Source organism: Aedes albopictus, chromosome 1 (genome assembly GCF_035046485.1).
Source record: "Aedes albopictus strain Foshan chromosome 1, AalbF5, whole genome shotgun sequence".
In the NCBI taxonomy this organism is placed as follows: Eukaryota; Metazoa; Arthropoda; class Insecta; order Diptera; family Culicidae; genus Aedes; species Aedes albopictus.
This window is the reverse complement of record NC_085136.1, coordinates 226,365,740-226,382,788: the sequence shown is the minus strand read 5'-3', so window position 1 is coordinate 226,382,788 and position 17,049 is coordinate 226,365,740. Positions and strand designations below refer to the sequence as shown.

Sequence of the window (17,049 nt, the reverse complement as noted above, 5' to 3'; positions counted from 1 at the left end):
GCTCTCAAATGTTACAGTAAATTAATGAAAAATGAAGGAATGATACGCGGAGGGCGTGATAAAACTGGAACATTACTGTACCTGCAAATTTCGGTTTGCGGCATGAAGCCCTTGCGGGATACGTTCGGCTTCTTGTAGAACTTTCGTGTTTCTTGTGTACAGCACAGCAGTTCCATTTCCTCGCACTCCGCTTGTTCCAGGCGGCGGTTTTTCTCCCGGAAGAGGCGGGCCAGCTGCTTCCGCTTCTGTCTGTATCGCTCCACATTCTGCCGGGTTCCATGCTGAAGCATTACCGCCCGCGCTGCTCTGCACTCCTCGTCATACCAGGTTCTACGTACTCGATAGTGCTCTCAGTTGCGTTGTTTACGGCTGCTTTGATTGTCTACCCCAGCAGTTCTCCATGGGGACCACATCGAGCACCCCCTTTTCCGGCAACGCTACCTCGAGATTCTGAGTTTATGAATTTTTTCGAAAGGTTGGATAAGTTGATAACACATCATTAAAAGTCTAGTTTGGAGTTTTTGAAAGAAACTAATTTAACCTGTGCAACGGTGAAGTTGTAGTAAGGCCTGTACTCGAAAAAAATGCTCCACAGAAAATAGTGTTTAACTTTTGATTGAACGCATCCAAACAGCTGATTTTTTAAACAAATACTGTATAGCATGTGTAGATGATGTCATAAAATTTCATAAAATTGGTAAAGTATTGGCAAAGATATCTAAGACGCAAGCGAATGAGATTTTAAGAATCTTATTCAAACGAAGATTAAAAAATAATTCCTTTTTTACTTTTCTAGCTCTAAAGCCAGAAACACCAAACCGCTTTCGACGATTTTTTTTTCTGTAGAAAAAGTATGTACATAGAAACATGATGAGGTAATTTTATTCAATTTGATCTGACCTATAAAAAGTTGTGGTCTACATATACATATACTACAAGTGATCGGACAGCGGTACCCCTTTGATTTACACGCCTGTCGCTGTCCGAACACATTTGCACATTTTTCAACGCCTTGTCACGCCCAGGCCTGTGAACGAAAATATTGTAAATTTCGTACACGTAAAATTCAGCATATCAGTAGTTCCGTGTCAAAATTTGAGCCCAATCCATCGAAGCAAACCATAGTTACAGCATCTCAATATTGGCCATTTTGTATGAAAATCGGCGTTTGTCCGATCAGTTATGCACCGCAGTGTAGATACTGTCGGAAGCAACTATGGCCTGAAAGAACCTGGGTCAGGTGGAATGTTACTTCCCCATGGCACCTGTTAATCCAACTATCTAGCGTCGGGATCAACGAGTATGTCCATCTTCCTTTGGTGGAACGATCCAACGCATCCTACCATTTGACCATGGAGGTCAATGTGGCAGTCCTGCGCATGCTTCCTTTGGCTCGCATTTCGAAGCACTCTATATCCTCCCCGATAAGGATACCGATAGGCACCATACCAGTGATGAGGCAGAGTGCATCGTGTGACACGCTACGGTATGCGTCCGTAACCCTCAGGCCCATATGTGCTTTCCAGCTTACCACGGTAGCTTTTCGTACTTAGTGCCGTGCCCCAAGTCGGACGGCCATACCCTTGAAGGACGAGGTAACATTAGCAAAAGCTTAACGTCGGTCATCTCCTCCAAGTGTTTGAAAGAGCGAATAGTGCAATCGCCTACTCAAATAACATTTTTTGTCAATTAGACAAGAAAAGGTTATTAGAACCATCATAAAACCAAAATAAAAGGTATAAAGTTTTGTGACGGGGGGTGGAAGCTCAGGTTAAATATTATCTCCTAGGCGCCCATTAAAAACACCATCCCCGGCGAAGACTGGCGCTCGAGCCTAGCTATTTAGCACTGTAGTTGGAGGAAATGCCAATGCAGAACCCGTAGCTTCCGGGAAGGTAAGCCCAGCTCCCTGGGTTAGTGGGTTGGTGTCAGGCCCTGCGAGCCAGCCGTAAAAAAGACTAGCACCGAAAAATCAACAAGAGAAGAATGCGAACCGATACCAATAGCGACAACCACAGCGACGAAAAGGGACTTGCGATAGGAAGCTCGGTACGTGGAACTGCAGATCTCTCAACTTCATCGGGAGCACCCGCATACTCGCTGATATACTGAAGGAACGCGGGTTCGGAATCGTGGCACTGCAGGAGGTGTGTTGGACAGGATCTATGGTGCGAACGTTTAGAGGTAATCATACCATCTACCATAGCTGCAGCAACACACGCAAGCTGGGAACAGCTTTTATAGTGATGGGCGCCATGCAGAGGTGCGTGATCGGTTGGTGGCCGATCGACGAAAGAATGTGCAGATTGAGGATCAAGGGCCGATTCTTCAACATTAGCATAATAAACGTGCACAGGAGGAATTCAGACCGACGATTGGAAAGTTCAACGCCCACCAGCTGACGAACGAAAATGGCCTACACCTCATCGATTTCGCCGCCTCCAAGAACATGGCCATTCGTAGCACCTTCTTCCAGCACAGCCTCCCGTATCGTTACACCTGGAGATCACCACAACAAACGGAATTGCAAATCAACCACGTTCTGATTGATGGACGGCACTTCTCCGACATTATCGACGTCAGGACCTATCGTGGCGCTAATATCGACTCTGATCACTTCCTGGTGATGGTTAAACAGCGCCCAAAACTCTCCGTTATTAACAATGTACAGTACCGGCGGCCGCCCCGGTACGATCTAGAGCTACTGAACCAACCGGATGTTGCCACCGCATACGCGCAGAATCTCGAGGCAGCGTTGCCGGACGAGGGTGTGCTCGATGTGGCCCCTCTAGAGGACTGCTGGAGTACAGTCAAAGCAGCCATTAACAAAGCAGCCGAGAGCACTATCAGGTACGTAGAACGGAGTCGACGAAACGATTGGTTTGACGAGGAGTGCAGAGTGGTTCTGGAGGAGAAGGATGCAACGCGGGCGGTAATGCTGCAGCATGGAACCCGACAGAATGCGGAGCGATACAGACAGAAGCGGAAGCAGCAGACCCGTCTCTTCCGGGAGAAAAAGCGCCGCCTGGAAGAAGCACGTAAGTTCTACCAGAAGCTCAACGCATCCCGCAAAGGCTACGTGCCGCAAGCCGAAATCTGCAGGGATAAGGACGGGAGCCTCCTGACGGACAAACATGAGGTGATCGAAAGGTGGAAGCAGCACTTCGACGTGCACCTGAATGGCGAAGAGAATGTAGGCACGGATGACCAAGGTAGCGGAAGAAATGACTATATTGGTACAGCAGAGGACGGGAACGAACCAACTCCCACGCTGAGGGAAGTTAAGGATGCCATCCACCAGCTCAAAAACAACAAAGCGGCTGGTAAGGATGGTATCGCAGCAGAACTCATCAAGATGGGCCCTGAAAAGTTGGCCACCTGTGTGCACCAGTTAGTAGTCAAGATCTGAGAAACCGAACAGCTACCGGAGGAGTGGAAGGAAGGGATAATCTGTCCCATCCACAAGAAAGGCGACAAGTTAATGTGTGAGAACTTTCGAGCGATCACCACTTTGAACGCCGCCTACAAAGTGCTATCCCAGATCATCTACCGTCGTCTTTCACCTAAAGTAAATGAGTTCGTGGGAAGTTATCAAGCCGGTTTCATCTACGGCCGGTCCACAACGGACCAGATCTTCACCGTACGGCAAATCCTCCAGAAATGCCGTGAATATCAGGTCCCAACGCACCACCTGTTCATCGACTTCAAAGCGGCATACGACAGTATCGACCGCACAGAGCTATGGAAAATCATGAACGAGCTTTGAAATCATGAACAGCTTTCCCGGGAAGCTTACCAGACTGATAAGAGCAACGATGGACGGTGTGCAGAACAGCGTAAGGATTTCGGTGAACTATCCAGTTTATTCGAATCTCGACGGGGATTGAGACAAGGTGATGGACTTTCCTGCCTACTATTCAACATCGCCCTGGAAAGTGTTATGCGACGAGCCGGGCTCAACAGCCGGGGTACGATCTTCACGAAATCCGGCCAATTTGTCTGTTTTGCGGATGACAGGGATATTATTGCTAGAACATTTGGAACGATGGCAGAACTGTACACCCGCCTGAAACGCGAAGCAGCAAAGGTCGGACTGGTGGTGAATGCGGCTAAGACAAAGTACATGCTGGTAGATGGGACTGAGCGAGACAGGACAAGCCTTGGCAGCAATGTTACGATAGATGGGGATACTTTCGAGGTGGTAGAAGAATTCGTCTACCACGGTTCCTTGCTAACGGCTGACAATAACGTGAGCCGTGAAATACGAAGGCGCATCATCAGTGGAAGTCGTGCCTACTATGGGCTCCAGAAGAAACTGCGGTCAAAAAAGATGCACCCCCGCACCAAATGTACCATGTACAAGACGTTAATAAGACCGGTGGTTCTCTACGGACACGAGACATGGACGATGCTCGAGGAGGACCTGCAAGCACTCGGAGTTTTCGAGCGACGGGTGCTTAGGACGATCTTCGGCGGCGTACAGGAGAACGGTGTGTGGCGAAGAAGGATGAACCACGAGCTCGCTGCACTTTACGGCGAACCCAGCATCCAGAAAGTGGCCAAAGCCGGAAGAATACGATGGCCAGGGCATGTTGCAAGAATGCCGGACAACAACCCTGCAAAGCTGGTGTTTGCTAACCATCCGGTTGGTACAAGAAGGCGTGGAGCGCAGAGAGCACGATGGGCGGACCAGGTGGAGCGTGATCTGGCGAGTGTTGGGCGTGACCGACGTTGGAGAGCCGCAGCTGCAAATCGAGTATTATGGCGGCAAATTGTTGATTCAGTATTATCATGAATTTGATGTTAACTAAATAAATAAAAAATGAAATGAAAAGTTTTGTGACGGTTCTCAAAGCCGCTACTAGACCAATTGGATATCTAAATGTTACTTGGGCTACACTGGTCACTAGAGACGGGAACACTCACTTGCAAAGAGTTACATTCGCTTGCTATTTCCTCAGCTTGATGAATCGCGAAATTTATCGTGTTAGTTTGTCTTAAGGACAAACGTCTTGAAATCCCGCTTCAACAGTGCATCAGAACTTCAGACGCACAAATCTCAAGAAGCAAGCTTCAAACAACAGTGCATTTTATTATTCTGTTCTTGCTCACTTGTAATTAGCTTAAAATAAGAAGATCAGATGCGCTGGTTTTGTTTACGTTTTGTTTTGTGCTCTCGAAATCGTGAGTAGGTGCCAAAGTCGGCCATTGTGGCGGCCATTTTGGGATTCTAACAAATCTGCCCTTATAGTTTACCGCACACTTTTCGGCAAACTTTTAGACTAAATCACAAGGAAGTCGTTCAAACACCGTTTTTTGAAAGCACGCTTCTGAGCCGAGAAAACAGTAAGTGAGTGTAACTCTTTGCAAGTGAGTGTTCCCGTCCTTGCAGAGGTCACCGCTTGCTGCTCCGAATTTGGGTTGTTCATAGCCACCCTCTCAGTGCCAGCGGGTGAGCCAATTCCAGTTTCCTGGATCTCATCCGATTTTGCACAACCGCGATCGAGTGGGCAGCAGTCAATTCCACTTCATCGATCAGTTAAGCGTAGACCTACAGCGTAACGTCGTCATCGAAGCCGACGATTGCCTCTCCCACCTGGAACCTTAACCTCAACACCTCGTTGTACATGACATTCCATTACACCGGACCCAGGATGGAACCATGCGAGACTTCTAAGATTATGTGAAAGTACTTCCGACCCATCTCTGTGTCGTAAACTAACTAATACTCGATTCTGGAAGTAACTTACATCCAGAGTCACAACTGCACAGTAGTAGCGAATCCCCCTTCTCTTACGTATCGCGATTGCAGTCATCATTATCTTTCCCTTCCCCACACTGACCTGTAACCTGACGTAGCAGAAGCCATTCTCCCCTACATAACACAGAAAATGCCTGTGTTTCAATGTCCTAGGTCCCAATCTTCTATCGTCTTGTCTGGCGGTACTGCTATAGTAACTACGGGCGGTCAAATAAGCTTAAGCACAATCCAAGGCCTTTTGTTTCTAAGCCCGAATTGCTTTTATTTGTTGTTATTTTCCCTAATTGCAACTAATATCCTGATACCGTCCCTCCAGGTGCCGATCGTCATCCTCAAGACGAAGGATATGCGCAACTCGACCAACATCTTCCTAACCAACCTAAGCATCGCCGATCTCCTGGTGCTGCTCGTCTGTACGCCCACCGTTCTGGTCGAAGTGAATTCCCCGCCAGAGGTGTGGGTACTTGGAGAGGAAATGTGTAAGTACCCTTGCTTCCTAAGACTTTATAGTGGTTCGGAAGGTATTAATTACTGGTTACAATATGTCAACCGTGTTTATGATGAATTGTTCAAACAAAAGAATTTCAAATCATTTAAATGGATTGAATTCCAATCAACCTCCCCGTTCGACTGATTCTCATTCAATCAAGATAACCCATTGCCAGAGCACAAAGAAACGTACCCAAATGAAAACAAAATCAGTCTTGCTCTTTTTCACGACTACCATGCAACGAAATCTATTTTAGGAATGAACTTCCTAAGCCATTTCCAAACAAAGAGTAACCTGGATGAAAATATCCAGTGTGTTTTCCCAGCAATGTATACCAAGCATACCTACATCTTTGATATTTTTATTGCGCTACCTTTCCTCCCTCGCCTCGCGCGACGGAAGCTCAAACTCGGAATGTTAGCGGGAGCATGAGGTGAAAGTACACGGTTTTATTCGTGATAAACAGAGACGAACCAACCAAGGGCTGAAAGTCTCTTTAATGAAGACAAATCAATTTGTGAAAAACACGTGATAATATCCTTGTTATGACATTAGTTTATTTGTTAATGTGTTATTGTAAAAAAGTGAATGAATTTCCAGTAATTTTGTTGGAAATTTTGTGCTGCAAACTCTTAGGCTATAACTGTTAAGAGTTTAGTTTTAGAGTGAATTTCTGGTGATCATGACAAAATATATCTGTGAAATTCTTGATTATAATGTATACATTAGTATGGGACACGCTTGTATGAAAAAAATAAATCCTCGCTCCAGTCGACTTTCTACATTCCATTTAGGTCCTATATGAACTGTACAAAATTTCAGCGCAATCGGTGAAACTATAATTTAGCGCAAGCGGATCAAAGTTTGCATAGGATTTACTATGGAAAAAGTTACACTTTCAAGCAAAAAATCCCAGAGGTCGCCCTTTGTCTCCTTAATTCAAATTGATCAACGCTTCTTGTAGAAACATCATTTATGAAACTTTCCTTCGAAGATCGCAAAATGATTGGGTGCTTGTGGAAAAAAATATTGATTTATTACCGATTAGTGATCCAACGAACGGCTTTTTGTTTTGATTTATCAGCAGCACTGCTGCTGCCGTTGTTGCATGGGGTGGCGGGAGGCATCACCACCCCCAAAAACAGCAGCAGCTACAGTGCTGCTAATAAAACAAAACAAAAAGCCGTTCGTTGGATCACTAATCGGTAATAAATCAATAACTTTTTTCGACAAGTATCCAATCATTTTGCGGTCTTCGAAGGAAAGTTTCATAAATGATTTTTCTTCAAGAAACGTTGATCGATTTGAATTAAGGAAACAAGGGGCGACCTCTGGGATTTTTTATCTGAAAGTGTAACTTTTCCCATAGTGAATTAAATAGCTTGCGCTAAATTATAGTTTCACCGATTGCCCTGAAATTTTGCACAGTTCATATGGGACCTAAATGGAATCGAAAAAGTCGACTGGAGCGAGAATTTGATGTTTGTCCCATACTAGGCTCAGTGTACCAGTTATGACTATAGTACCTCAAATTCGCCATAGTTGATTTTCAACCTTCAATGATGCAAATCTACAAGAAAAAAATCGTGAACAATAGATCACGATTACAAAAGATGGTTGCAATCATTCAAACTTCACAATTTTCCTTAACTTTTCGGCTTCCTTGCACCCTATTTCGCCATAGTGTACCAGTTATGGCTAACCCTGTAAGGAATGCATGTAAATAGTGCGAAGTGGAACCGAAATTAACAAATGTGTCCATAACTGGTACATGGTTCCTATCATTGGCACACGCCGTAATAAATACTAAAAGTAGTTTTGGCTTTATTTTCCCTGTAAAGTATGAAGACTAATCTGTCATTTGACATATCGATGACATTTGTCGGTCTTCTTCTTATTTTTGTAGAAATAGTTTTCCTTAGCTAGTGCGATAACTGGTACAGGCACCCTAGTATACATTGTCGCTCTAGGTCTCGAAGGAGTTTTCACAAAAAAATAAAACACACATTTCATTCCAATCTCCCCTTCCAAACTGGAAGTATGCTCACGGCGACAATTGATAAAACTTTTATCGTCACAGACCTGTGTGCGGCGGTAGTGAATCGCGACGAAAGAAAATGATTCAGCGCGATGCGCCCAGTCAGTGTGCTAAATTTTGCGCTTTGTCGGTTTATAATTTATTGTTGTTCAATATAGCAAAACCTGTTGCTCCTCGATGTGTGCTTGCTTCCTCTGGCTCCTCTGTTCCACCCCCTCTTTACGCTGTAGTGGACCCAATTTGGACTAAATACGTGCATGATAAGTGGCATATTATTCACTTTTGTTGTCTGCCTGCCTGCACCTCGATCCAACGCCAAGGTGGCTTCATTAGCGTAAACAACAGGTAATATTATCATCGGACGTTCTGTGGGTGGTGTCTGCAGCTCCTGATGCCCATCGGCAACGCTCGCTATAACTACCTTCGTCATCCCCGGATTTTCATTAGCCAATTATTTCGTCAACAGTCAGCACCCCGCGATCAAGCAAACAGCTAGTCAGTCTCTCAATCGAGGGAAAGGAGATTCTTTTGTTCGAAAATCAGGTTTACTGATTTTGATTAATCGCTTTACCCTCTGTGTGGGGTTGGTACCTACCATCAATATAATATTGATCACTTGAAAACAAAGACGAGCGCACGCGGCCCGCCCGATAATCCACGCCGACATGTTTGGATAACGCACGCCAAAACCGTAAATCACTGCGACCGGCAGCAAAGCACCGCAACGGGCGGTGTGGTGTTGGTGGTCGATTCGAGATGAGAATCTGCGTAGCGCTGCACTAAGCGGTAATGGGTTAATCAAGGTGGCCAAAGTAATTTACAATGGTCTATTTGATATTTGAACGTTTTCTGGTAGTGATGTGTAGTGGGTCAACAAAACTAATATATGTTTTGTTCATTCTTCTTCTTCTTATGCCTATTCTTCTTCCTATTTTTCTTTGCTCCTAACTCTTCATTTTTTCTATTTTTTGCTATCTTAACTTTTTACCTTTCTTATAAACTCAGTGAAATGAAAAGGCTTACTGTTCACTCCAAAAATTAGATTTTTAATAGAAGGCTCGGAGGGCCGAATCATATATATCATATAACCTCTTCAAAAAAGAGGGGCGGTGGCGTTCTTATAGCTGTGACAAATCGTCTCAGTTCAGCTTTGCCTTCGGTTGCAATTGATAGATCGATTGAACATCTTTGGGTTTTTTACTTATTCGTTTATTTGGAAGGCTCGGGCGCCACATGAGCATAACTGAGCCGAAATCTTTTGTTTTTTTTTTACAATGATTTTACATTTTACAATTTATTACTGCCTTAAGCTATGTTAGTTTGGGAAGCCGAAGTACTCGCGGCTGTTTCGAGGTTAGGGATTGACAAAAAAAATAAAATTGGGAAGGAGGGATTTATGGGTTTAAAACTAAATTATTTGCTAACTTATACTAAAACATTGATGGGACAAATTGTCCATATCTGTAACGGAACCAAAAAGAAAGGACTTTATCGGTAGAAAACGACAAGAAGAGGACAAACGGAAGGGGGGTGACGACAGACAGGGGCGAACAACAAAACCAAAAGGCGGACAACGAAAACAAGGAACGTACTACATCAAACTCTGACATCAACACGTTTCAAAAACTGGTAAATCAGGTTCATGTATTCCAAATCAAGTCCTGCCAACACTTCTCTAACGGGTTTCTGTTGTTTTCCTCGGACCCGGAGAGTTTCATGCAGCTCAGATCTGACCTCACGATGCTCATTGCATCCCCACACGACATGTTCGATATCCTGGTAAGCTACGCCACAGACACAGAGATTTCTTTCTGAGAGCCCAATACGGAAGGTATGTGCATTCAACAAATAGTGTTTGAACATCAGCCGACACATTACACGAATGAAATCGCGGCTCAAATCCAACCCTTTGAACCATGGCTTCTTCGACACCTGTGGAATGATGGAGTGCAACCATCTACCCATCTCTCCATCTCTCCATTTGTGTTGCCAGCTGATCAAGGTCTCCTGACGGGCCAATGCAAAAAATTCGTCGAAGGCGATTTGACGCTCGTAAATATCGCCTCCGCTAGCGCCCACCTTAGCCAGAGAGTCCGCTTTCTCATTGCCCGGAATTGAGCAATGTGAGGGGACCCAAGCTATGGTGATAGTATATGAGCGTTTGGACAAAGCACTCAAAACTTGGCGTATTCCTTTTAGGAAGTACGCTGAGTGCTTCATCGGTTTCATTGAACGAACAGCCTCCAGAGAGCTTAGACTGTCGGTAAAAATGAAGTAGTGCTCAGGTGGAAGAGTGCGAATGTACTCTAAGGTGTAGTATATAGCCGCTAGCTCAGCAATGTATACCGAACATGGCTTTTGAAGCATGAAGGTGGCGCTATGAAATTCGTTGTAGACACCGAATCCAGTCGAATCATCGGTTTTGGAACCATCTGTGAAGAACTGTCTGGCCCCGCTAACATGCCCAAGGGCGTAGCCAGGGGGGGGCACCGATCAACTATATTCTAACTTAACTGAAAAACTTAGATGATCAGAGCTGTTTTTGACTAGTAAAAATAAAATTCTCCTGCATCCTCGTATTTTTTTGAATGTATGCAGGAATTCCTTCGGAAATTCTTATTCCTCCAAGAATTTCCGAAGGAATTCCTGCAAACCTTCGAAAATTCCTAAGGGTATTCTTTCGGAAATACCTGGAGGAATTCCTTTAGAAATTCCTGAAGGAATTCCATCCAAAATTTCTGGAGCCCTTCGCAAATTCCTGAAAGAATGTCATCGGAAATTCCTGAAGGAATTCCTTCGGAAATTCCTGGAGCAATTCTTTCGGAAATTCCTTGGACAGTTCCTTGGGAAAATCTTGGATGAATACCTTCGGAGATTAGTGGAGGATTTTTTCAGAAATCCATAGAGAAATTCGTGAGGAAATCCTTAGGTGAATTCCTTATGAAATTCCTGGACAAAATAATTCCAAACTTCCTGGAGGAATGCTTTTGGAAATCCCTGGAGGAATTCCTTCGGAAATTGCTGGACGAATGTCATTGAAAATTCCTGGAGGAATTCCTTCCGAAAGTCCTGGAGGAATTCCTTCGGAAAGTCGTAGAGGAATTTTTTCGGAAATACTTTTTGGATTTTTTTTGGAAATTCCAGGAGGACTTCCATCGAAAATTCGGGAGGAATTCTTTCGGAAATTGCTGGAAGAATTCCTTTGGAATTCCAGGAGGAATTCCTTTAGGAATTCCTGGAGGAATTCTTTCGGAAATTCTGGAAGAAATCCCTTTGGAAATTGCTGGGCGAATTTCATTGGAAATTCCAGGAGGAATTCCTTCGGAAATTCCTGCAATAATTTCTTCGGCAATTACTGGATGAATTCCTTCGGAAATTGCTGGACCAATTCTTTTGGAAATTCCTGGAGGAATTCCTTCGGAAATTCCTGGAGGAATGCCTTCAGAAATTCCTGGAGGAATTTTTTCGGAAATTCTTTTTAGATTTTTTTTTGGAAATTCCTGGAGAATTACCGTCGGAAATTCCTAGCAGAATTCCTTCGGAAAATCCTGAAGGAATTCTTTCGGAAATTCCGGGAGGAATTGCTTCAGAAATTCCATTAGGAATTCTTTTAAAAATTCCTGGAGGAATTCTTTCAGAAATTTCGGGAGGAATTCTTTCGGAAATTGCTGGACGAATTCCTTTGGAGATTCCCGGAGGAATTCATTCGGAAATTTCAGGAGAAATTACTTTAGGAACTCCTGGAGGAATTCTTTCGGAAATTTCTGAAGGAATTCCATCGGAAATTGCTGGAGGAATTCCATTGGAAATTCCTGGAGGAATTCCTTCCAAAATTCTTGGAGGAATCCCTTCGCAAAATCCTGGAAGAATTCCTTCTGAAATTTCTGGAGAAATTCCATCGGAAATTCGTGAAGGACTTCGTTCGGAAATTACTGGAGGAAATTGCTGGACGAATTGCTTTGGAGATTCCTGGAGGAATTCATTCGGAAATTCCAGAATGAATTTCTTCAGGAATTCCTGTAGGAATTCTTTCGGAAATTCCGGGAGGAATTGCTTCGGAAATTCCTGAAGCAATTCCTTCAAAAAATCCTGAAAGAATTCCTTAAAAATATTCAGAATTCTTGGAGGAATCCCTTCGCAAATTCCTAGAAGAATTCCTTCGGAAATTCCTGAAGGAATTCGTTCGGAAATTCCTGAACGAATTCCTTCGAAAATTTCTGGAGGAATTCCTTTGGAAATTCCTTGGGGAGTTCCCTCGAAAAGTCTTGGATGAATACCTCCGGAAATTTCTGGAGGAATTCTTTCAGAAATCTATAGAGAAATTCCTGAGAAAATCCTTGAACGAATTCCTTAGGACATTCCTGGAAAAAAATCATTCCAAATTTCTTAGAGGAATGCTTTTTATGATTCCTGGAGGAATTCCTTCGGAAACTACTGGACGAATTCCTTTGGAAATTGCAGGAGGAATTGCTTCGGAAATTGCTGGAATAATTTCTTCGGAAATTACTGGAAGAATTCCTTCGGAAATTCCTAGAGGTATTCCTTCGGATATTCCTGGAGAATTTTTTTCGGAAAGTCTTTTTGGATTTTATTTTTGGAAATTCCAAGAGGAATTCTCTCGAAAATTCGGAATTCTTTCGGAAATTGCTGGACGAATACGTTTGAAGATTCATGGAAATTCCTGCAGGAATTCCTTCGGAATTTCTTCGGTAATTCCTGGAGAAATCCCTCCGGAATCTCTTGGATGCATTCCTTCTGAAATTCGTAGAGCAATTATTTCGGAAATTCCTGGAGGGATTGCTTTGGAGATTCTTGGAGAAATTTCTTATAATTCCCGGAGGAATTCCATTGGAAATTCCTGGAGGAATTCCTTTGAAATTCCTTCGGAAATTCCTGGAGAAACTCTTTTGGAAATTCCTGAAGGATTTTTTTTGGAAATTCCAGGAAGAATTCCTTCAGAAATTCCTGGAGAAATTCCTTTGGAAATTTCCAAAGGAATTTCTCCATGAATTTCCGATGTTATTCCACAAGGAATTTTGTGAAAGAAATTCCTTCAGGATTTTCCGAATGAATTCCTCCATGTGTTTCCGAGAGAATTCCTCCAGGAATTTACGTGGCAATTCCTCCAGGAATTTCGGAGGGAAATCCTCCAGGAACTTCCGGAGAAATTCCTCCAGGAAATTTCGGAAAAATTCCTCCACAAATTTCTGGAGGAATTACTCTAGGAAATCCCGGAGGAATTCCTCCAGGAATTTCCAAAGGAATTGTTCCAGGAATTTTCAAGGGAATTCCTCTTGGAATTTTCAAAGGATTTCCTCCTGAAATTTCCTAAGGAATTCCTTCATGAATGTCCGATGAAATCCCTCCATGAAGGAATTCCTCCAGAAATTTTCCGACGGGATTCCTCTACGAATTTCCGAAGAAATTCTTCTAGGAATTTTCAAAGGAATTACTCTTGGAATTTTTAAAGGATGTCCTCCTGGAATTTCCGAAGGAATTCCTCCATGAATGTCCGAAGGGATTCCTCTATGAATTTCCGAATGAATTCCTCCAGGAATTTTGCGAAGGAATTTCTAAAGAATTTTCCGAAGGAATTCTTACATGAATTTTCAAAGGAATTCCTCCAGAAATTTTCCGACGCAATCCCTCCACGAATTATCGAAGAAATTCCTTGAGAAATTTCCGGAGGAATTCCTCCAGGAAATACCGAAGGAATTTCTCCATGAATTTCCGAAGGAATTGCTCCAGAAATTTTCCGAAAGAATTCATTCACGAATTTCTGAAGAAATTCCTCCACAAATTTTCAAAGGAATTCCTTCAGGAATTTCCTGAGAAATTCCTCCATGAATTTCCGGATGAATTACTTCAGAAATTTCCGGAGAAGATCCTCCAGGAATTTTCAAAGAAATTCCTTCTGCAATTTGCGAAGGAATTCCTCCTGGAATTTCCGAAGGAAATCTTCCAGCAATTTCCGAAGGAATCCCTCCTGGAATTTCCGAGGGAATTCCTGCAGTAATTTCCGGTGGAATTCCTCCACGGATTTTCAAAGGAATTTCACCTGGAATTTTCAAAGGAGTTCCTGCCGGAATTTCCGAAGGAATTCTTTCGCGAATGTCCGAAGGAATTCCACCAGGAATTTTCGAAAGAATTTCTCCAAGAATTCCTTCATGAATTTCCGAAGGAGTTCCTCCATAAATTTCAGAAGGAATTCCTCCAGGGATTTTCAAAGGAATTTCACCTGGAAATTTCAAAGGAGTTCTGCCGGAATTTCCGAAGGAATTCTTTCGTGAATGTCCGAAGGAATTCCACCAGGAATTTTCGAAGGAATTTCTCCAAGAATTCCTTCACGAATTTCCGAAGGAGTTCCTTCATAAATTTCAGAAGGATTTCCTCCAGGACTTTTGCGAAGGAATCGCTCAAGGATTTTCTGAAGGAATTCCTCCATAAATTTCCGAAGGAATTCCTCCAGAAATTTCAGGAAGGAATTTCTTCAGGTATTTCCGAAGGAATTACTCCAGGAATTTCCGAAGAAATTCCTCCAGGAATTTTCAAAGGAATTTCTCCTGGAATTTTCAAAGGATTTTCTCCTGAATTTCCGAAGGAATTCCTCTTCGAATTTCCAAAGAAATCCCTCCCGGAATTTCCAAAGAAATTTCTTATGGATTTGCTTTGAAATACCTCCAAAAATTTCCGAATGAATTCCTCCAAAAATTGTTGACGGTTGTCCTCAAAAAATTTCCTTAGGATTTTCTCACATAATACCTAAACGTGTTTCTGAAGGAATTTTTGAAGAAGTTTCTCAAGTTTTCATAGGAGTTTCGCAGTACATTTTTGAAGGAATTTCTTGAGGAATTTCCGACGAAACTTCTCAAGGATCTTTCGCTGGAATTCCTTGAGGAATTTCGTAAAGATTTATAAAAAAAAAAACCGAAAAAAATCCTCAACGAACTTATCAAACAATTTCTCACAAAATTTCCGAAGGTATTCCATAAGACATTTCAGACATTTGTCAAAAAGAAAATCCAAACGAACTCCTTTAACAATTTCCGAATTTTCCTTATCAAGGTATTTTTGAAGGAACTCTTCAAAGAATTTCCGAATGAGTTCCTCTAGGAAATAAAAAATCACAAAAAGCATTTCTTCAGGAATATTCGAAATATTTTTTCAAGGAAGTTTTGAAAGATTTTTAAAGAAATACCTTATGGAATTTCAGAAGGGATATCTCAAGAGACTTTTAGTGATTTTTTTCCAATATTTTCGAAAGAATTGCTTCAGGAATTTGGGAAGGAATTCTCACAGAAATTTCCGGATGAATTCCTCCAAGAATTTTTGAAGGCATCCCTCAGGGAATTTTCGGAAGATCTCCTCACGAAAACTTTGAAGGAGTTCCTCAAGGAATATTCTAAATCTATTTCAAAGGAATTCCTCAAGGAATTCTCGAAGAATCTTCTAAAGGGAATCGTAGGTGAACTCTCGAAGGAATGTCTTATGGAATTCCTCAAGGAGCTTTAGAAATGAAGGAATTCCTCATGAAATTTCTGAAGAATTTGTCAAGGAATTTCAGGTGGAATTCCTCATGGATTTTCGAAATAAATTCCTGAAATTATTTTTAATTGATTCCTTTAAAAATTTCCGAATGCATTCCTCTAGCAACTTCCAAAGATATTCCTCCAGGAATTTCCGAAGGAATTCCCGTAATTCCAAAGGAACTCATTAAAGGATTTTTCGAAGAAATTTCTCCAAATTTTTTTTAGGGTATTCCTCAAGGAAAAGAATCTTAGTTTGATTGGAATTATTGAAAGAATTCCCGGAGAATTTCTTAAAGTATTTTCCGGAGCTTCTCAAACGGATTTCTGGTGGAATTAAGAATAATATTGGTAAAGAATTACTTGGGAAATTCTCAAAAGAATGCATGGTAAAATTCGTAATAAAACTTCTTGAGGAATTATTGAAGAAATTTCTGAAAGTATTCGCAACGGAATTACTGCAAGTTTTCCGAAGGTGATTTCTTCTGGAATATCTACATTAAAATTACCTGGAAAAATATTAAAGAAATTTCTGGAGAAACTGCTGGATAAATTCAAATTCATGATGGAATTTGTTAAGATATTCCTGAAGCAATATCTTGAGGAATTCCTCAGGATTATAATCATATATGATTCTTCCATTGAACCATTCCTGTTAATCACCCATATTTCATACTTCACTTTTATTTTTTAAATGATGAAGTATTTGAACTCCTTGTTACTGCAAAGTGGTTTCCAGTTTAAGGATGCTCGCCCCCCTCTGGCCGAAAAGCTGGCTACGCCCTTGAACATGCCCGAACTTCCTTGCAAAAATCTGTGGAATACCTACGGAACGAAAAGATTCCGGAATACCGGTGATCTCATCCTTCATAGAGAGATCAAAATCCACTGAGGAGCTGTCGAAGTTTGAGAAGTTGTCACGATTGGTGTTAACCGGAGATGGGCTTACCTCCAGCGTCATGTACCAGTAGTACACACTCATAAAACGAGTTTGAGGGTTCTGTTCGAGCAGCTTTTCGAAATTTTCTATGACCAATGGATTCACAACCTCGCATCGGATGAGGAACCGGAACGATAACTCCGCAAAGCGGTCTGTCAGAGGCTGTACACCAGCGAGTACCTCTAAACTCATAGTGTGAGTTGAGTTCATGCAACCTAACGCGATCCGAAGACAACGGTACTGAACCCGTTGAAGCTTCAGCAAGTGTGTTTTCGCCGCGGATTGAAAACAGAA

At 42.5% G+C, this 17,049-nt stretch overlaps 1 protein-coding gene across 8 annotated transcripts in view; it reads left to right on the top strand.

Moving 5' to 3' along the window:
• The window catches only part of LOC109410067 (growth hormone secretagogue receptor type 1), a 484,121-nt gene that overhangs the window by 119,257 nt on the left and 347,815 nt on the right, over positions 1-17,049 (top strand). For all 8 annotated transcript variants that reach the window (XM_062846362.1, XM_062846363.1, XM_062846361.1 and 5 more), the window contains one exon: positions 6,078-6,240. In XM_062846362.1, coding sequence (XP_062702346.1) covers positions 6,078-6,240 — 163 coding nt within the window. The remainder of the gene's footprint in view (positions 1-6,077; positions 6,241-17,049) is intronic.